The 21389-nt window shown below is 39.0% G+C and overlaps 2 protein-coding genes across 2 annotated transcripts; one reads left to right on the forward strand and one right to left on the reverse strand.

Moving 5' to 3' along the window:
* Positions 1–1845: 1845 nt before the first annotated feature.
* On the reverse strand, positions 1846–12932 carry bco2l (beta-carotene 15, 15-dioxygenase 2, like). Its single transcript, XM_053325844.1, has 12 exons — positions 12889–12932; positions 9580–9757; positions 8355–8566; positions 7744–7859; positions 7483–7585; positions 6962–7102; positions 5190–5350; positions 4568–4738; positions 3954–4091; positions 2987–3169; positions 2697–2807; positions 1846–2392 (listed from the first exon to the last, which is right to left on the reverse strand). Exons 1-12 carry the CDS (start codon positions 12920–12922, stop codon positions 2276–2278), a joined length of 1665 nt encoding a protein of 554 aa, XP_053181819.1. The 5' UTR covers positions 12923–12932; the 3' UTR covers positions 1846–2275.
* Positions 12933–16264: 3332 nt separating this feature from the next.
* On the forward strand, positions 16265–19722 carry ela3l (elastase 3 like). The gene is made up of 9 exons (XM_053325846.1): positions 16265–16506; positions 16838–16894; positions 17113–17201; positions 17418–17515; positions 17833–17961; positions 18420–18556; positions 18892–19037; positions 19421–19573; positions 19679–19722. The coding sequence occupies exons 1-9, from the start codon at positions 16422–16424 to the stop codon at positions 19694–19696; spliced, it is 912 nt and encodes a 303-aa protein (XP_053181821.1). The 5' UTR covers positions 16265–16421; the 3' UTR covers positions 19697–19722.
* Positions 19723–21389: the final 1667 nt, after the last annotated feature.

Below are 21389 nucleotides of genomic sequence, written 5' to 3' on the forward strand. Positions count from 1 at the left end.
AAGTTTATTCTACTTGACGTTGCATTATTCACCCCCTTCTGTGTGTATTCAATTGCTTTGTACTGACTTCATAAAGCATCTGCATTTTTTGTGTGTACAATTAGAGAGAGCTCACAGAGAAACACACATACACTATTATAAATAAGCATACGTGTACACTTGCACACACACACACACACATTCAAATGCACATAATTTGTATGTCAGATAATCATACTTTCACAAGATGGCTCAAGACCATGAAGATAAGGAAAGACAAATTTGTATGTAGAAGACATTGGTCTTACTATTGAGGGAAACCAGTCCCTGCTTCTGAGAAGTGTGTCTAATATGGTGAACACAGATGATATCATTATGAATTCATTAGATATGAAATAATGATACAGATAACAGTCACACTTAAGACTCTATGCAACAATGTGCTTAGTGAGACAGCAGGGGGGGTTTGAGAGTGATCTCTCATGGGTCAAATAAGAGCTTAGCCAGTCTGAAGCTGTCACCTTGAAATCAGATCAGGCACACTTGCGTACAAATATATTTATGCAAGTTCAATTGTGTTAAAGCGGGCATATATGGTTATAGTTAGGGTGTTTGACCCAGGAAAACCCATCACATTTACCCATCAAAGTGTAACTTATCTAGAGGAACACCTTGGAAAGATCATTGATCCTCATTGTTTAATGTCTCATCCAATAATACTTTAAATCAAAAATGTGTTGGGCTCCATCGATAAGGTTTTGCTTCAACTAACAGCTTTGCAACCACAAATTTAGCTTAAGATTTATCTTAGGGCAAAGGTCACTGTATCTCTCTCTGCTGGTCATGCCCACTGGAGAGAGTATTAACCTGAACATACAGTATATGCGCGCACACACACACACACACACACACACACACACACACACAGAGGTTAAGCATGACTGATTAGATTAGAATTTATGGGCTAATTAATGTGTATCTTGGGAGACCTGTACAGCATTCTTATTAGGAGGCAGAGCCCGGGTTGAGCAGAGAACATGACAAAAACATAAGTGTTGTTAATTCCCAGTATTAAATTAATTAAAACAGTACACTGTAGCTTTGCCAGTCCTCCCTGTTTTATTCAGTTTGTATAATAAGAGAAGCTAAAGATGAAACTTCTGACTGGCCATACTGTATAGTCATAAATTATTGAAGGTTGGGATTTGCTGTTGCAAAATATCTTTAAAACTTCCCCACTTACTCTTGACTAAAAGTCAATTTTGAAATATTAAAAAAGCACAAAATATTGGGTCATGATATATTTGAAAGCTTCACATAGCCTTGTGCCTGTATCAGGTGCAGAGCCTGCAGTCAGCTCAAATCAATCTGTTCAAATCAATGTGAGAGTGAAAATAGCCAATGAAACAAGCATCAGTAAAGTCAATTGTGGAGATGGTGGAGTGACAAGTGCAGCTGTAGGCTACACATTCTGAGTAGTGCCTATGTGTGATTTTCTACATTACACTGTTTAGCTTTTAGGCTATTGCGACAACAAACTGCTCTCGTTCCCATCCAAGGTTGAACATGTCAGTGTTTATCTATGTGCCATCTTTGTTTTGGGTTGTTTTGAGCATATGAGCAGCACTACATTTCTGATGTGACCTCTGCTAGACTCTCTGGAGGCTATCGACCAGTTAGATCCATTTGTTTTCCAGGCATTTCAGACGTTGTCCATTTCTATCACATTACTTTGACAGAAATTGAATTTCCTCTGATGCATTTTTATGTTTCCTAAGTGCTACTCTGTTCTCACTGGGGGTATAACGTTTCCAATGGTGTGATGATGCAAAAACACTTTGGGTTTAAACCACAAAAAAAAAAAAAGAATTTATTTTAATGTGTTTATTGATTTTCATGTATTTTATTTCAAAATGTTTGATCCTTCCAAAGAAGAACCATCCACATGGTACTCAGGCCACTCTCTGAATGCTCAACATTTTACAAGAGCTCAACAAGAACATGCAGAGGACACACTTTATCAGTGGGCTGATGCCATGCTGGGATTCCTGTCTTGTTAGTCTCCAAAAGATTGCCATCTCTCTAACCGTAATGGCAGCACAGTAAAGACATGTACATACTCCTACCAAGGAGGCACAAACAAATAGCATGAGTCTGCTTTCTTTTTCTTTTTCTTTTTTTACAATTCAGTTTTATAGGCAAGGACAACAACAAAGATATTCTATTCTGTGGATAAAGTGACTGGTTGCTGGTTCAATTTCAGCAATTTGCTACAGAGCTGCAAACAGTGGCACATCTAGCCCATCTCGTTAAACACACCATGGGTCCCATACGGAATATTGACAGGGACTTCAGCTCTGCCCAGCTCAGTGAAGGTCCTGGCATCCAGAACGAGTAGGAAAGTGCTTCTCTCCTGGACACAGGAACAGAAAAGATTAAATATGTAATGTGAAGAAAAAGGTCACAGAACACCCCTTTCACCATAATGATAATGAAAATACCAAACCATTTGTCTCCTGCATGTATAGTTAAAATAGGTGGTTGATAAAGTCATGCAAGAAATATATACAAAGTCTGCTTTATGTTTAGGACTGATTGTGGGTATATCTCACAGGATCTAGTAGAGCATACAGTTATAATCTAGTGTCAAAAAACAATCACAGAAATGTCTTTTGTTGTGGATTGTTTTTGGGGGTTTTTCATAGTTAATCACTTACTTCTCTGGGTGTGATGATAACTGACATGACCACTCCATCATCTTCCTCAGTAGCATTGGGCGAAGCAACAAAGACAGGCTCAGACGGGAACAAGCCGGGATAACGCCACACCTAGACAGGGAAGATTACATAAACATCCCCTTACCTCGGAGCTGTTTCATGTAATAAAACCAACCCCCAACCTATTGCACCCTGTGATAGGGAAACGGCAGTAGAAATAACTTTGATGTGATAATACTCAGCCCAGTTAACAATGAGGTATCTCTCAGTAGTCTTTGATTGATAGAAACCTTAAGCTCCTTGGTGTGGACATCCATCTTGAGCAGGGAGTCACTGAAGACGTGTCCAAAGCCACAGGAGTAGAAATAGCGGTAAGGTCTACCATTGTACTGGTTGTAGTTGATCTGAGGGAACTCGAGGCCACCGTACTGCAACAGCTCGTCATCATAGAGCTCCTCATGGGTCATGTAAACCTGAAAGGTCCCAGGAAAATCAGGATTTTACTCAGATCAGTGTAAATTTTATATTTTAATTGAAAAATATGCCCGGTTAATGCACACTAACAGACCTAATTCATTTTACGCTGTATCTCCAGCTTTACATTTTATGCTGCAAGTGTTTGAATCAATACTGTATTATTCTCTAAACCAGTCAAATGGATGCCTTCATAAGATTTGGGTCATTCAATTTAAACTTTAAATAAATCAGGTTCTTTTGATTTTACTTTTACTTTACTTTGATTGCAGTTATAAACCCACATCTTGATATTTGCATTCAGATAGCCTTCAGCACTTTAACAGCTGTTTTCAGCAGTGACATGTACATAACACCACTCTCACTGAGAACTAAGACTGATAACAATGTTGCTCAGGTAGTCATGACAACTAAAGCGTCACCTTTTCTTTCAATGTTTCAGTTTTACTCTGCAGAGAGAGAGAGAGAGAGAGAGAGAGAGAGAGAGAGAGAGAGAGAGAGACGTAGCCGCACATAATTTGTTAAATTGCAATTGTTCAGTTGCATGGTGGACTCTCATTTTGACATAATTTGTATCTGCTGTAAGTCATGAAATTACTATTCTGTGCAAACTACCTTCAGTGTCTCATCATGCTTGAAAATTGAAAAGAGTGTGTGGGAGTGGATCATGATTATAGGACTCATTCTTTAGTTGGTTCCAGTAAAATTAAATTGGGGGTAACGTACAGTTAAACATATCACTTTACATAAACAATGAACATATTTCATCATGTTCAATCCTACCTCTCCAGGTTTTGTCTTCTTTGCTGTGGCTTTATAGCTACCCAGGTTGACAAGGTTTCTGTCTAGAGGAGTTTGCTCATCCACAGTCAAAGGTAGGACGTATCTCCTTGGGAGGTTTCTGCACAATGAGTTGTAAAACTGACAAAGGAAATCAGAGAGATGTGAAAAAGTGTGAGTGTGGTTCTTTTGACTGAAAGGTGCAAAACAACTTCTGGGAAAACAAGCCAAAACAAAAAGTTGTATGTACATGGCAGCGATATGGTTTGGAGGAATATTATTTTTATGTATGAATGAGACGATTTGAAGATGAGAATTAAAGATGTTATGAAAGCTTTTTGCATTGCATCAGGAATTGACCAGCTTTTTAGTGAAATAAAAGGAAAAATAAGAGAATACAAGACACAGTTCGCTATTCTCTGTCTGTTTAAATATGAATCTGAAAAAAAAGACAGACTTTAATAAAAAAAATTGTAGAGACAGAGAGATGACCTTGGTGAAAAATGAGATGGCCCTTGCACAAAGAACTGCAAAGAACTCTCTAAATGTTTGCTGATTCATGTTTGGATGAAAAATTGGATTGGATTGATTTTCAGACAAACTGTCTACATATTCACCTTGTCCATTTCCTCACCCGAGCCTCTGCGGAGGTTCTCGAGTGTGAAGTCTCCGATGACATCACCATCGTCACCACAGCACATGTCCATAACCAAGAAGCCATGGTCCTCAAAAGCATTGATCTGATGTAGTGTGAACATGGGCGCTGCACTGTATCTCACTTCACTCTCCTGTTGGACCAGTCACATCACATCACCAGTCAGGACTCATAAATATAAGATATTAATTAAAGAGTAAAGGATTATGAAAGCTTTTGGACAAAGAAAAAAGGGTTTCAGGACAAGCTATTTCTTTGGCACTGCTGTTTTGTGTTGTACCTTCACATTATGATAGTGATATTAAGCTTGATATTGTATGCTTAATGGGTATGCTGTGTAATGAGATGAGAATATTGAGAGTAACAATGTATGAGAAAAGGCTGCACCATCAGAGTGTGGCTTCATCAAAATGAATATGGGAAACATTTCATCAAGCGTCAAGAGATTAGCTTGAAACTTTCCTTGCTTGTTTGGACTGTTCAGCAGCTGTGTGTGTGCATGTGTGCGTGCGTGTGTGTGTGTGTGTCTGTCCCACTTCATACTTTAACCAAGTGATTGTGCCAGTATATTAATCATAACTCACCTTGCCAGTGTGCCGGTTGACCACGTGGAAGATGGTTTCATACTGGGGCTCCCAGGTCATGACTTTGTGAAAGCTCTTTCCCTGAATTCTGTACAGCATGAACTTCAGCAGGTCCAGCTTAATTGGCTGCTCAATGAACACAATGTAGTTCTCTGACATGACTGGAGAGGCAGGGAATAAACATGAGGAAATATATGCATTAACAAAAACACATCTTTACATTTGCAAGCAGATACACTACAGACATGCTATTTCACCTGAAGAAATACATTCATTTAAATGTTGGTTAGAGAGAGTGTATAACCTATTCTTGCCATGATTTGCCATTTTGGCTAATTACTGCAGCTACAACATACTGTACATGACCAGTCACGTCTGAGGCTCTTTTATGTGACTTTTTGCGGGAAGCCACATCCACTGCTACTCCCCCTCAGGCCAATCAGTATACAAAGTAACCTGTCTCAGCCTCAGGACCAACCTTTCACATAAACACATGCAACGGGGAATAAACATAAAACCCGTATCTCCTGTAACTCCACTGACAGAAGTAATTATGTAGTGCCTGGTATAACAATACAATGCTCCATCACTTGTGAGATTTCTTGGTGCCAAACAGTCTGGTAGAGCAAGGGTGGTCTTCCCGGAAATACAGAATATGATATAATCAGGGATCTGGTGCAGTACGAAAAACAAACAGAAGCGTAGGTTTACTTCAAGCTAAACTGCGTTAGCTGATTGACAAAAGCTTCATTCAGAGGCTCCTTCATCAGAATAGCCTGGGAACATTTTTTGAGCTGTGCCAAACAGGGGGTGGAGTCATGGTTGGAGTTGAGCAGGAGAAGTAATAAATCACTCCTCAAACGCTGGCACACCTACAGAGCTTAAACCCAAAGGCAGTGTACTAAAAATACTAAAAATGAAAATTAATAACTATAAGCCTGTTCCCACACTCATACACTACACAACACAGAATGGAGATGAAATATATAACATGGGAAAAAAGAAAGATTAGTGTATCTGATCATTTAGACAGAAAAGTTGTATTAATGACTCCACCCCATGCATGGCAGATCCCCTTCAAAACAGTCTCTCTCGTTCATTGACTTCTTGACTATCATCTGACTGGTAACGTCCAATCATATTCGCCATAACCTTGCCAATGTCCTGTGCAATCATAATAACCTCACTCTTCTCACTTTTCTGCCTATTTGTTTTTGCCCCTCCTTATGTGCCAGAATTTCAATACCATTAACCCTAGAAGCAAGATCAAATGTTTATATACTGTATGTTAACGAGGTGTAAGCAGCAGAGACCTGGTCAGATTCTTTGAGAGCTTCTTTGAGCAAAACAGTGCAGAGTCTTATCAAACCACACCAAAGCTGTGTAACGGTTTGCTATAAATGGTCAATCCTTGACAAAAAAGTAAGTGGGTTTAAACAAAACAAAAAAACATTAAAAAGTTGATCATGACTGCAGAGAAAATGTGTGCTTTAATGTGTGAGTCAGAACTATAGACAGAGAAAGATAGTGAGAGCTGAACAGAAAGACAAAGAAGCTGTGATTGACAAAAAGAAGCACGACGAGACTAGAATTGAATTTAGTAATTAATGAGAGCACAAAAAACTCTCCTTCTTTCAGAGATGTAGACTCACCCTGTCAGAGCGAGGGGAAAAAAAACAACAAAGAATCATAGAATTCATTAATTCAGTATACATCCAGCATACAGACAACCTAAAGAGGGTGTGTTCTGTTTGCTATGCTGTATATCTCACCAAAGCTGTGATAATAGGAAGGTTTTCTGGATTCAGCTGCACGGATGGAGCAGATCACTTTAGCTCCATTCAGGTCTGCAGAGTCATTCTTTGCCCCCTTCTCTTCAGGAGGAGGCACACGGATGATGTTGTAGAAGAAACCTGAGAAGGCCCACAAACATATGTTGTATGTATAAGAATGGAAACATAGAAACAATTACATAAATACAAGGTAAGAAAGGGAAAAATAAGATTCAAAACAAACAACAGCAACAACAACAAAAGACTACCTAAAGACAGTAAAGAAGCCCACCACAAAGACATAAACCAAAGACATGTTAAGACACACATCATCAGGCTGAGAAGATAGAAACATTTTCAATTTGAAAGGAGGTCTGACATATCTCTAGTTTTTTGCTCAGAAATACCAAAGCTGGTCTTCCTGGAAAACTTGAAAACTTATTCATCACTGTGCAAAGAGACATATACTATAAACTGTAGGTAGACAGGTGGGAAGCAAGGGAACATTGCAGGAAGGTTACCCCCTTTGCCGTAGGAGTTGCCCATGTTGTATGTAGCCCCTTCACGGTCATAGTGTGGGTGAGCTGTAGCTGAGTTGACAGCAATGTACTGACTCCAGTCCACCTTAAATTGATAGAAAAACAGCATCATCATGATTGTCATCATTGTCATTGTCATCATCATCATCATCATCATCATCACCATCATCATCATCATCTTTAGCCTCTCACTCTCGAATAGCATTGAGCATTGAAAAGAGATTTTTAGTGTTACTGACTTACTTTTTCCTTTGTATCCAGAGTTTGTGGATTTATTCGTCTCATGTAGTTGGTTTCAGTGCTGACATAATAGTCTCCTTTGTACTTGACAAAGTTCACACTGGCGTTATCTGTGGCCTCTGTTAACACATACAGATATCAGGATAATATCAAATATAGCACTCCAGCAAAACTTGTTCTCACAGACATCACTAGAAACGTACTTTTTCCATCAATTTCTTCCTCCTTAATTTTTCAGAAGCTTTATGTTGTGCTTTTCCCTCACAGACAAGTACAGACACTCTTGTACAAACAAAAGTATTGACCTATGCTCCCTTTACCTAAAAAAAACACCATATAATATAACATCAGCTATGTGAAGGCTGTAAAAACAATGCACAGTAGAGCACATAAAGCCATGGGGATGTGCACTGAAGAAGAAAGTAGGGAGGAAAAAATATATTTCCCTCCATTTGTTTGATTTTCACTTTGCCTCTAGTAATCTGGCACAGCTGCCTTGTTACCTATATGCACAAATGAATCAAATGGTTTAATAATCATTTGGCACTGCCTATGCTACATTATGCTACAGTGAAGTATTTTTAACCATGCAAATATGCAGAAGACACACATACTAGGAATCTGAAAGCGTGAAAAGAAGCGTGCAAAGATGTTCTTGCATGGATCAGGCATGGCTAACGTCCCGAACTCTGACACCACGATGCGATTCTTCTCTGAGTTTTGGACGTATGAGTCGCTTCGCAGAAAGCGGCTGCTGTAGGTGACTTCGCCCTCACATATGTGGAATCGGTGCATCATGGCCATGCCGTCAAACCAGTGGGTGTATCTGAGAGAAAAAAAGACAATAAATTGCCCAGCAGGGTATTTTTGTATCGCAAAGAGAAGCGCATGAGGTGATCACTGGATGACAATATAAAGACAGTGAGAATACACCTCCTCACATGGTGACAAAAATCCTAAACCTGTCATGGGTAAATCTGAAACAGCCCCTCTGGCTTTATATGTGAAAGCCTGTCACAGGACTATATGATTTAAATAACTGTTGAACTGTCAGATAATACAATGAAAATTTCCAATGCTGTGATTATTCCTACATTTACAGTAGGCCTACAGCTGTCTCATACTGCACTGTTAACCTGCTCACTCACATTGTTACTTCAGCTGCTCTAGTCTTATCATTTATTTACAGATTGTTTTATTTGATAGATCTTTAAAGGCCTACAGAGGGAGGAATATTCCTTATTTTTCAAGGACCAAGAACATTTCTGAGGAATTAATCATCTAGTGGCCCCTGAGATTGATCTTGAGATCATACCGAGTTTGATTAATGCTGTTTTAGTCATCATGTATTATGCTGTCCATCAATTTAGAAGTGATTTGGAAATGAGCAGATTGCAGTCCTGTTCTTGGAATCCTTTAGATTGCTGATATGTACTCATGCTGTACTTGTACTGCATGTTTTTGTAAACTGTCATGCCTACGAAGCTCACTGAATTTTATTTATTTATTAATTAAGTACAGAATGAAATATGTCAGCAACTATAGATTACCATTAAATTCATGGTGCCCAGAGGATGAATTTGAATGACTTTCAGTGATCCCTGACTTTTCATCTAGTATCACCGTGAGGTTTTGTGTAAGAGGTCTATTGGGGGGATTTCCAATGATAACATGATTAATATTATACCTCCTATTAGTGTTAGTATTATCATTGTGAGAATATTAGCATGCTGACATTAGCATTAAGTTCAAAGCACAGCTGTGTATATTATTTTCAGAGCGCTGCAAGGATGACTATAGACGCTAGCTCTTGTTTTTTTTATTGTGCTCCTCAAATACCTGTCTTGCCCAAACTCAAACTTCCCAGGCCCATTCCTCAAGAAGCTCCCATTGATCCAGGATGGAACTGTTCCCCTGATGGTGGTGGGGATGGGATCAGGAGTTTCCTGTACAGAGGTCACAAGAGGCGCTATGCCCTCCAGCCCAGCGGCCTGCGGGCATCGCTGCCTGCTGGATGCTGAAAAAGGAGATGAGAGAAGAAGAGGGTCACTGAATGGCTGAACATTGTGTAAAGTACACTGTAAAATCTATGGAGTAAAGTAGTTAAAATCTCTCAAGCAGCAATCTATCTCTGCAGCAGCTGAACTCTTGGTCCCACAACCCAACACCTTACCCACCACTCTATATATATATATATATATATTTATCTATCTAGTACATGCACATAAACACATGCACACACACATGCAGTTGTATATCAGCACTGACATGTAGGTGTGGTGATGTGAGCCACCTTTGAAGTGTGAATGAGGAAGTGAAGTCAGATCTTACAGAAAGTCACGTTAGCAGAAGCTGGATGATCGTGTATATGACCAATTAAATTATATTTCACCGTCAAGAAGACAATCATTAATAAGAAAGGTTGTTAACAGCTTTGTATATCATACAAATATATATCAGTTCAAAGTCTTATTTTGAGATAACTCTAAACAAGAATTTCACACTTTCACACCTTCTACTGTATATACAACTGCACTTATCATTTTATGGATTTTCACACCTCCCTGAGGTGTATTTAAAGCTATCAACATTCAAGTCAAACATAGCAAGTGAGATAGTATGAGACATTATGTATTGTTAAAGCTCCTGCTTGTGCAAAGTCTTGGCTCTCTGGGGTCATGCACTGTGAATGACACCTGCACATCTACTGTCTTATCTGTTATCCAATAACCAATTCTCCTTCATTACCTCATATCTCCACAGGTAATAGAGATTGTAAAACATATATAACGAGTTACGTGATTAGCAAAAGCAAATCATTGTGGTTCAATATTGAGCCACATGCTGAGCTTTGGTTACAATATCAGTTTTTAAAAAAAAATGTGGATTGATATTACAACCAATCAGAAGAACCAGAGTTGTGTTCATTCCCATGACAGTAGTACAGCAGACAATAAAAAAGACAATGTGCAATAGAGAGATAACCGCTGTAGGCTTTAACAGTCTCTTACAATGTTGACTTTGTGAGTTTTGATTGCGATTACGGCAGCATTGCAAATGATGCCTGAATGTGTACTGTCATTTTTTTGTGGGATGGGGGGTGAGGGGCTTGGGTATTATATGTAGTTTAAGCTCCATTCAAAATTGAGTCTCTTGAAAACAAACCAGAGACACTGACGAGCTCAGAACTGTTGTGGATAATAGCTTCAGGTATTGCTTTTTTATCTTTCACTTTTGGATAATCACAATTGCAGTAGTTTATTTGTAACAGCTATTGCTTTAACAAATTGTTTTCCCTCACGGCACCAATGGTACGTTGGTGTACAAGTGAATGACATCTAAGAATATACTGTCATATTTCTGCACTTTTTTTTTTTTTAATTTCTCTTCATGTCATTTTAACTGTGCAGGGACCTTTCAGTTTTTTTCTTTTAGGCACCAGCTGAAAATGACAAAATTATTAATGAGATATTGTGCATTTTGCTCTGATTCAACAGGAGACCTTGCAGCAGGAACAAAAGAAAATGCCAACATGTTTTCTTGTAAACACATCTCTGATCATGAAATGCAACAATTGATCATTATGAATGGAGCAAAATCTATAAAGCTTATAGTATCTAAATACACATCTTTGTGTGCATGTTTTTTTTCTGTGTACATTTTGAGTTTTTATGGTGCTATTTCTGTTTTAAAGGTAGAATTGTCTATAAGGCATGTCAATTCCCAATGCCTCACAGTGGCACATTTTTGTTATGAATAAATAAATAAAAGTTAGTCATGTCCTTTCCTCAAAACCAGCGATTATCAAAAACAGACACAGATTTAGTTTCAATATAGAATAGGAAACAGGACAATTGTGAAGTCAGCCAGTTACTTAACCTCCTGTTGTGTTCCTGTCAAACTGGACTGACTAACAGGTTTTCTCTCTAAAAGAAAATAGTTCATTTAATCTGATTGTCATTGTCAAGTTTCCATGACTTTCATGACTTTGTCCACACAGGACACCTGAACACACAAAATACATTTTAAACCAAGTCAAAACTGATATGTCATTAGAAATAATTGGGTGAAACTACAATTAGTGTACTGTATAAAATTCAGGCGCATGCCCATTCATCAGATGGACAGACTTCCTCTGCCACACCCCCAAATGCAAGTCACACTTGTTGGATATTCTCACAAACAATCCTTGCAACAGTGTTTCAATATATAGAAAACTTTTCTCACAGCTCAAAGTTATTTTGAGGTCTTGCTCACAATTCATTCACAACGACTAAACGATACTTTATGTGATCAGGACACTGGTGAGGAAGGGAGAGACCAGGAAATTGACAGTGAAGATGCAATAGAAGAGGAAGTGTCAGAAGTTGAAGATAAAGCAAAATATAATCCAGACCAAGAGACAACTGATGTGGAACAATCCAGTGATGAGGAAGAGGGCCCTGCTGAGTGCTGTTGTTACATTCCGGTCAAAGAATGGGAATTTGTCCTGGTCTTTATCACAGACTGACAGGAGAGGTCTGCTGTCGACTGAAAATGTTATCAGGATGACCCCAAGGCCATCGAGATACGCCATATCCTTGATAGATGGCAATTACTATAATTCAAATCCATAAATTACACAAATGTTACTAAAAAAAAGTTGTATTAGCTCCAGTAAGTACAGGCCATACAATTCGAAATATAAACACAAATCTTATTATAATAAAAAACTATTAAGTGAATACAAAGATGGTAGATTTATAAGCAGCAATAATAGGTCAGTCAATTTTGATTGGGAATACAGAGTTAGCTAGCATGAAACAAAAACAGCAGGAGGGTTACCCGCATAATAACTTGGTATTTCTGTAGCCATGTTATTTTGTAAAAAAGCATTAAAAGCTAAATGTACCTCTCTTTTAAATCTTAAGACCAGTACTAACAGTCACATTTCATTTATCCAAAATCCCACCAAATACCAAACACCTTGACTTTTTCCTCACATTCATATTTTAAAATAGACTCCGAATGAAATCAATCTGCTAGAATAAAAATAAAATCTTAAGCTCAGTCTCGATTCATTCTTCAAATGTTTTGTGTTTGCAGTATCTACACAGGAGCATATGTGCACACCATCTGGCTAAACATCTGAAAGTGGCGTCTACTCACTGCTGTGTGTCTGGGGCTCTGTGGTCTTGGACATGGCTGGCTGTTTGGATTTGATCAGACGAATGCAGAGGATTTATACACACCCTAAGGGAAACCTTTGAACCTCTGGACCCTTGCCAAGTTCAGGAAGTGAACCCTGGTACTAAACAACACTAGTGCAATGTTGACTGCTGTATCATTAAACTCCTAATAAAAATGTGACAAGAGAAAAAGGGGTGTTACTACATGATTCAGGTTACTGTGACATAATACATCACTGTAGATTTCTTAAACATAGCAAACAAAAAAGTACATTTTCAATATTTCTCCTATCTGCATCTATTCTGGAAGAAAATAATTGATTAATCACCAATTCATACACAAAAGTCCAAAGTCAGAGCCAAACAGACGAAGTTATCATATAATGTTATATTGAATATGGTGGTTTAAGTCTTTATTGCAATTTTTTACATACTGTATACAATTATGTTTCTGCAAATGACCTTTAGATTATACTGTAGCACTACAGTTCACGTGGTCATGTTCAAGTTTGCCAGATTTATCTAATCTCACTATACATTGTCTGGCTCCCATGCATCTGTTGTGTCATACTGCAATCAGTGCTCCCACAGTTTTTTACTGAATCAAATTACACAAAATGCCCATAATTACTGTAAATGTTACAACATGTCGAAGAAGAATCTCTATGCCAGAACAGTTGCAATGAGCAGCTTTGAGCCAGGCATAACACTATTTCAGCCCTGTACAGTCTGGAAATTGATGATTTAGATGGAGTGGTTGAAGGAAAGCAATGTAGTAGAATTAACTGCTGTTTACAAAGGAGGGTAGAAAGGATTTCTCCAAAAGACCACTCAGTATTAATTGGACGTGCCATATTGCATGAAATTGCAAACAAAAAAAACCCCAAAAAATATGCCTTCCACATCTCAAAAAGCTGTTCCAAAACCAAATTATTGTGATTACTTTTGCAGGTATGTGTGTAAAAGTTTAAAATCTGCTAACATAGAAAAACACTCAAAAAAGGGAAATATGTAAAAAAGATGGAATTAAGAAGTACCTTAGCAAACAGTATAATCTTACAGACAGTAATAGAATGGGCAGCTGTACATACAAAGTTTATATAAATGTTAAATTGGTTGTGGGGGATTAAAAGACAACTGCTGGCATAAGGCCAAGACCTAACAAGGTAAAAAATAAGGGAGTGGCTGCTACATTCAAATAATTGATTTTTAATTTGTCACAGAAAAAGCAGAGAGGATAAAATCTAGCAAAAATAGAAAAATTAAGTTACTGGCACAACTCAGTGACCAAATCAGTAAAAAGATTCATTCAAGCAGGAAGCACTTCTTTAACTCACTGTGATACTGTGTGTGGTGAAACAGCCTGCACCCAGTCACACGACTCCCCTGTTGCTCTATCCCACTGAGTGAAAAAACCTGAAATGAAAACCTGAAATGAAAAAATGAAAAAATGAAAAATTCGTACAAGACCTGTAGGAAGACCAGGTAGGTCATGATGCGCTTTAGGAGATTTAATTAAATCAGTTGTTCCCAACCTGGGAACTTCTAAAGGATAAGCCAAAAAATGTTAAGAAGCAGTGAATTAAAATTGCAGTGAGGAAGAACATTTAAATCAAATAAGAAAGCCTTCTGTTAACATTACTATGAAGGATAATGATAAAAGCAAATCAGCAGCAGACAGCTGATGTTTGGATTTACTTCAGCCCTCCGGCCCAAAACACACTGCCTGTGGCAAATAAGGCAGCCATTGGAAAATGCAGCTACATATTTTCTTAAAGACAAAAACAGTATAAAATATACATATTAAATATTGTTATACAAATTCAAATCCGATTATAGTAGCAGTACTGTTGGATACAAGAGGTATGCAAGGGAAACAACTTAAAAACCACACAGCTGGCTGTTGCCACTAGCACCGACCTGACACAATAATATTTATACATTATTGCAAAATCTTTCTCCTTTGCTCCACATGGGGAATGGCAATGGCCAGCAGTGTTTACTGCCCCAAAGTGTTATAAACCATCCATAAACCTCACAGAGTCAGTGTCATTCAGAGTTCAGCTGCTGTTCTGACAGGGAAAACAGGCTGAAGTGTACCTGTTACAAACTCCTGAGGGGTTTCACTAAATGAAGTTAAATGCTTTGCTCACACATGAAACTAGTAATCCTCATCTCAGAAGTTGACAGACTTAATCTCACTGCAAATGAATTTCAAGTAAGGAGCAGGGTTTTGACATCATAATTGTTCAAGTTGAGAAGAAAAGTAGGTGATACTGACCTGTAAATAGTTCAACAATGTTTTAAAGATTCGAATAATGAGTCATTTTAATTATCTTTCAATTAATTGCATATTACAGCTGTAGAGAAGGCATGCCCACACTAAACTTTTTTTGTTGGTATAGAACCCTTTCAAGTGTTTTTCATGCCATCCAGTATTTTCTCCCATGTGATAACGGACGGGTAGCTCCAACCCAACTTTGAGAACAAAACTGCTTTGTAGATTCAGCTGTTAAGTTGTGAAGTCCTTCTCTAAGGTGCATTCAGGTCCGCTACTATCATGTTTAGTGCCAGGGTTTATGTCTGACCTCCTTTTCAGATGCTGCAACCCACTTAGATTGACGATTGATTTTCTAAATGACTCACTTACAAAGCTTAGTAGTAGTTTCTCACAGCAAACATGGAAAAGATAAAGCAATGAATTTTGCCCTTCTGCAAAAGAATACAACTTTCTTTGGTGTCTAAGCAGATAAATTGTCCCATCTAGTGGTGAGCTGGGAAACTAAATGATTCATGAACAAAGGGTATGGTTGCTGTCTGATGTATTCTGATGCAAATGCCTTTTCATCTCTGAAATACTTATATTGAAGCACACAGTTCACTGTAATAGAGTCACAGATCAGATCTAATGCTCCTTTGTAACAGATTTTGATCCTCAGGTAAGTCTTCTCATACTTTTCACACAAGCATTTTGTACTGGCTTCTCCTCACTACTGCTTCTACTGACTCTACCTGTTTACTGCACCATAACACATAACCTTTATTGTGCCATGTAATATTAGCCAAGCAGCCTGTGACAGATTTACAATGTTTGCATGCACAGTCACCTCAGGTCTGCACACTGCAACACTTTCATACCTCAGGAGATGTGTCTGTGTCCTCCAAGTCTCATAACTTATTCAAGTCCTAATCAAGCCATTATAAAAAGCCTTGTGATACACCGGTCAGTGTACTGAATAGCATATTTGGCTTTAAAAGAGCAAATATACTGCACGGAACATCTGAATGTCTGATATGCTTGATCATATAGTCATACAATATATTTCATATCCATACCTTTGCAGGAGTTTGCTGCATACACTTGATGAAGTCAAAAAGATTGTAATATAGTTGTCGATATTTTCTGCACCAATGAAACAATCTGTTTCTAATTGTCCTGGTTATTTATCATAGCCTCTTAGTTTGATTTTTGTTTTACATTTCGGAGGAAACAAGCCTGTGCCAGTAATCCAGATGCCGGCTTCCCATGCTGTTATGCAAGCGTTTAATTTTAATTCCAGGTTCCAGGGACAAGATGTTGCCATGGAAAGGAATAAAGGTGAGCTAAAATACAGAATATGATGTGGAGGCTGTTTGGTATGTGTCTTCAGCATTTGCTCATATACACATATCGTGCCTCTGTAATATCTTGAACATGCGTTTTATGCATGGTGAACTTATAGTACATTGTAGCTCTACATGAAGGTCACGGGAAATGTTCGAGAAAACACACCTGTGTGAAATGTCAACCACTGGCCTTCGTTGCCATTGGCCAACCTTCAACTCTAGAGACCATGACAAGCCAATAGGAGTGTGTGTTACCGAATTTGGAGCAGGGTGTTGCCTGTGGTAGACAGTTTAAAAAGAGTGTGTGTCCTGTTGTCCCTCAGCAGAAGCATCAATCAACATGATCCCCATTGTGCTGGTCTCCGTACTCATTGCTGGCGGTAAGAACATCTGGCATTCTCTAATTCTGTGTGTAACTTTTTCTTCGTGTTTGCAAGTTTGTGTGTGTGCTCTTCCATTAAAAGCACTAAGGAGCTAGCAAAAGAGAAATGTTCCAGTTTGTCTCTGATCTGGGATTTTAGAATAATTCAGTTGTTTTCCTGACTCACGACTCCCTCACTCGTTTCCATCACATGTATGCCTCTTCTTCCTCATCCAGCCCTTGGGTGTGGCACCCCACCCATTGAGCCCCTGACTTCCCGTGTGGTCAATGGAGTAGATGCCAAACCCCACAGCTGGCCCTGGCAGGTACGCCAATATGTACACATCTGTCAATGTTTTTCTATTAACTGGCGAACCTTATGGGTCTGGCATCTGCTTATTAGCTGCTGGACACAGTGGCTATTGAAAATTCTGCAATTAAATTACTGTTTTTGAATTAAATCAGCAAGCTATGCCATCCATCTATACATCCACAAGCTGTGTCTTACTGCATCCTTCATGTTGTCTTTTTTCCATTTGCAGATCTCTCTGCAGTATGAGAGGGACGGTGAATGGAGGCACACTTGTGGGGGATCACTGATTGCTGCCAACTGGGTCATGACTGCTGCTCACTGCATCAAGTATGAGCAACAGAGGAATATGCTCTCACAAACACACATCTACAAGTTACACACATACACACTCCTGCTTACTGCATTGTAGTTACTAGGCCCCAAACTACTTATCTAACACTGCGATGAACCATAAAACCTACTTAACCCTTATATAAATTAGGATTGGGCAAGTCAATTAGGCTTTGCCTGAAGGCCAAAATAACATTCAAGGTCATCTGGTCCGCTGCCCAGTTCAAACCTTCTCCATGCCAACTAATCATCACTTTGAACTCATCGTATTGTATCAACTGCAGGGCAAATTTTCTATCTGTTTTCTCCTCCAGCACCAAGCTCTCCTACAGGGTGTTTGTGGGCAAATACAACCTGATCGAGGAAGAGGCTGGCTCCAAGGCCATCCTGCCCGAGAAGATCATTGTCCATGAGAAATGGAACCCCATCTTTGTAGCCTTCGGGTAAGACGAGCTCCACTATGTCTCCTGATATGACATGCAGTACATCATAATCTCATCTGTTCTGTGTCAAGGTGACAAAGTAGACTGGGGCTTAAACTCCATTTATTAACTTCAGTCCTGCTCAGTACTTTGACACAAGTTCTCCATCTTCATTCATCTCATATTTCTCCACAGCACACAAGATGATACAACGAATAAAATCTGTTTTGGTCACCCTCAAATTTGCAATATCCACAGTTGGAAATTGGAGGGATAAGACTAGCTGTTGAGTTGATTTATTTGTATTTAATGACATGATGAAATGTGGGAGAAAAAAAGGCAAAAATACAGAATGAACGTGTTTTCATAATCTAATTTATTTCTGTACCTCTCATCTTCTCTCCGGCTCTGGAGGAAGATTTGAAATTGCCTGCCAGTACATGCACCTCCCTCAGTCTCTGTCTCTGTCTCTGATGCAGTAACGACATTGCCATGATCAAGCTGTCAGAGTCTGTGACTTTGAGTGATCAGGTGCAGTTGGCATGTATCCCTCCTGCCGACACTTTGCTGTCCAACCTCTACCCCTGCTACATCACCGGATGGGGCAGGCTGTACAGTAAGTCACTGTGTTTTTCAGCTGAGCATCTTTGAAATGTCTTCATGTAAACGATCCTTTAGGGTGTTTGACTTATGTGCAAGCAGGATGTTTTGGATTTATAAGAAGCTCTGTGTGTGGTTTGTGTGATTGGGGTTACCCAGGGAAACCTCCAAAGCTGGGATGAAAATCATGTGCAGGAGGTTTTAGCAGAAACTTTTCAGGGAGGGATTACTCCTAAATTGAAAATTTGGGTTGGACTGTGAATTTGGCGCTTGGGGAAATGCTGTGAAGCAGATTTGACAGACGGCTAGTGTATGTGGATGATGGTAATAGACTCTGTCTGTGTGTTTTAGCTGGAGGCCCCATAGCTGATAAGCTGCAGCAGGCTTTGATGCCTGTGGCTGACCATGCCACCTGCTCCCAGCCTGACTGGTGGGGTATCGCTGTCAGGACCACCATGGTTTGTGCCGGTGGGGATGGAATCGTGGCTGGATGCAACGTAAGTTTGTACTCTGTGTGTGCACTAGTAGAGAGATTATTTTCAATTATGTGCTTTCAGCTATTTCTTTTTTGCTCTTAAAAAATCCAAATTGTAATACATATATTGTACAAGTTGTTGAACCTGCTTTGCCACAATGGTATGTCATGCCAATAAAGCTAATTTTGAATATTAATGCAGAAAATGTGTTCAAATTAAAGCATGTCCAAGGAATCAGAGTACACTATTTCCTCTTGCATTACACTGAGGACAAATGTTCCTTGTGTGCCCATTAAACTTAGTGAAACAGTTATTCTGATTGTGATTCACATAGTTGTACCCTGCCAGTCTGCCAGTGGCCCCACCAAATAAATAAAATATAACCCCTCTCTTCCTGTATTCAGGGTGACTCCGGTGGCCCTCTTAACTGTAAGAATGCAGAGGGTGCCTGGGAGGTCCACGGCATTGCCAGCTTCGTCTCTGGCCTCGGCTGCAACTATGAGAAGAAACCCACTGTCTTTACTCGTGTCTCCGCTTTCAACGACTGGATCGACCAGGTAAAGAGACGCGCAAAGAGAATTAAGTTTGCTGTGAAGGAACACCTCTCGCTGACTTGCAACTGTTTCATTTTTCAACTAATGACTAAATCTTTATCTTTTCAGGTTATGATGAACAACTAAAGAAGAAGATGAATTGTCAATAAAAAAGACTGAGAAAACTTCATTTGTGTTGTGTGTGTGTTCAGATACCCACCAGATTACAGAAAACTCCCACATCTGACAAACTCACATTCACATGAACAGTGTAGGAATCCTGGAATGTATTTGGTTATATTAGCTGAAACTTCCCTGTCCTCTGAAGGTGGCTAGGAGTTAAAACAGTGTCAACAAATGTCCAGCAGGTGTCCTCATACACTTGTGATAGGGAATTGGTTCTGACAGCTTCCCAAAAGCAAGATACTGTGCAGAATGCCCAATGTTTCTGCCCAGAAAACAGCACCAGCAAACAGATGTGATATGCTCAAAATAGTGCACATAAAACAAGGAAGTCATTTAGGAAAAACTGTCTATTCACAATGTGTAAAGTAACAATGAGGTGGATGATTAGAGTGAATGGTTATGGAATGGACCCTTCATATAAAATATGAATCTAATATCCCTGCTTGAAACTGACCTGGTTTCTCTCTATGCCCTCTCAACAGGAGGGCTTTATGAAAACCGTAATACTCAGCTGGGGAGTCTATCTTTCTTCATGATAACAGCACTCTGAAAATGAAGAAGGCTAGAATGGCAAAGTCGAGATTAGCACTTCTGTCATTTTTTTCTCTCTCCTCTTTCTCACTGTGATGAGATGAGGATGAAGGAGTAGGGGGGACAAATTAAGAAGGAAATTAAATTGCCTCTTCTTCTCTTTCCTATCTCACACTTGCTTCTTTCTCTCTGTCACATTTGCAAGACACACACGCAGACACACGCTGATAACTTTTGACAGGGTAATGGAGGTGCACAAGCTTCTTCATTGACATGAGAGGCAGTGATCAAACATGACACGGCCAGCAAGAGCAAGAAATAATGACTTTGTGGGTGTATATATATTAAGTGCAGACAGAAGGAGAGGCAGCAAGGGGTACTCAAGGAGTTTCAGTGTGTCCCTCAGACTATATTTGATATGATCAATCACACCTTTGGAGCAGTGTTCTCTGGAGTACCAGCCTGTAATCAGTGATAACTTTCCTACCTAAGCTCTCATGCAAACTTCAACAGAAGTGCTGCTCCTTCAGTAATTTGGTCTGATTTGATGAAAAATATTATTTGTCTTCATCTGAAGGGCATCAGTAAAAAATAAACCTACTCTGTCTTCAAGAGCACTTTGTTTTGTGACATTAGACTGTGCATCCTCAAGGCAGCAAGTGAAAATACAATACTGAATTAACATTGAATGCAATAACTCATCAAAAATAAAGATAACTTGATTGTAACTGAACTTGTTCATGTAAATTGCTGGATAACATTATGACAGCGAGGAGTAGAATATGAGAAGTTTAACATACTATAGCTGAAACTGTTATACTGATTTATCATTTAATAACTTGCAGCGTTGGCATGAATACAATAACTTAGGTTATTACACTATTTTCACTGTTATCGATAAAACAAAAACTGCAGCCATATAATAACCAGCAATGATTTAATGTTTCAGGTTTAATTACATTTTTGTCTCATTTCATACATTTAATTACATTTATCAAGTTAAAACATCATCTGCCAGTTATTACATCATCAGTCATCACATTCATATTTAATCTAGATGATGTCCTTGAAGTATTGCTCTCATGTGCACCTTTGTATTCAACACTTTGGATGGCTAAACTGG

This window comes from Scomber japonicus, chromosome 9 (assembly GCF_027409825.1).
Source record: "Scomber japonicus isolate fScoJap1 chromosome 9, fScoJap1.pri, whole genome shotgun sequence".
NCBI classification, from domain to species: Eukaryota; Metazoa; Chordata; class Actinopteri; order Scombriformes; family Scombridae; genus Scomber; species Scomber japonicus.

What these genes read in the sequence shown, in the direction of transcription:
- bco2l (XM_053325844.1), bottom strand. Translation starts at nt 12,922, where the DNA reads ATGTCCAAGACCACAGAGCCCCAGACACACAGCA. An exon ending in AGAAGACAAAACCTGGAGAG is followed by an intron (nt 3,170 to 3,953) that starts GTAGGATTGAAC and finishes GGGACCTTTCAG; the next exon opens with GTTTACATGACCCATGAGGA. An exon ending in TCCACACCAAGGAGCTTAAG is followed by an intron (nt 2,808 to 2,986) that starts GTTTCTATCAAT and finishes TTCCCTGTCTAG; the next exon opens with GTGTGGCGTTATCCCGGCTT.
- ela3l (XM_053325846.1), top strand. Translation starts at nt 16,422, where the DNA reads ATGCCGGCTTCCCATGCTGTTATGCAAGCGTTTAATTTTAATTCCAGG. An exon ending in CCCACAGCTGGCCCTGGCAG is followed by an intron (nt 17,202 to 17,417) that starts GTACGCCAATAT and finishes TTCCATTTGCAG; the next exon opens with ATCTCTCTGCAGTATGAGAG. An exon ending in ACTGCTGCTCACTGCATCAA is followed by an intron (nt 17,516 to 17,832) that starts GTATGAGCAACA and finishes TTTCTCCTCCAG; the next exon opens with CACCAAGCTCTCCTACAGGG.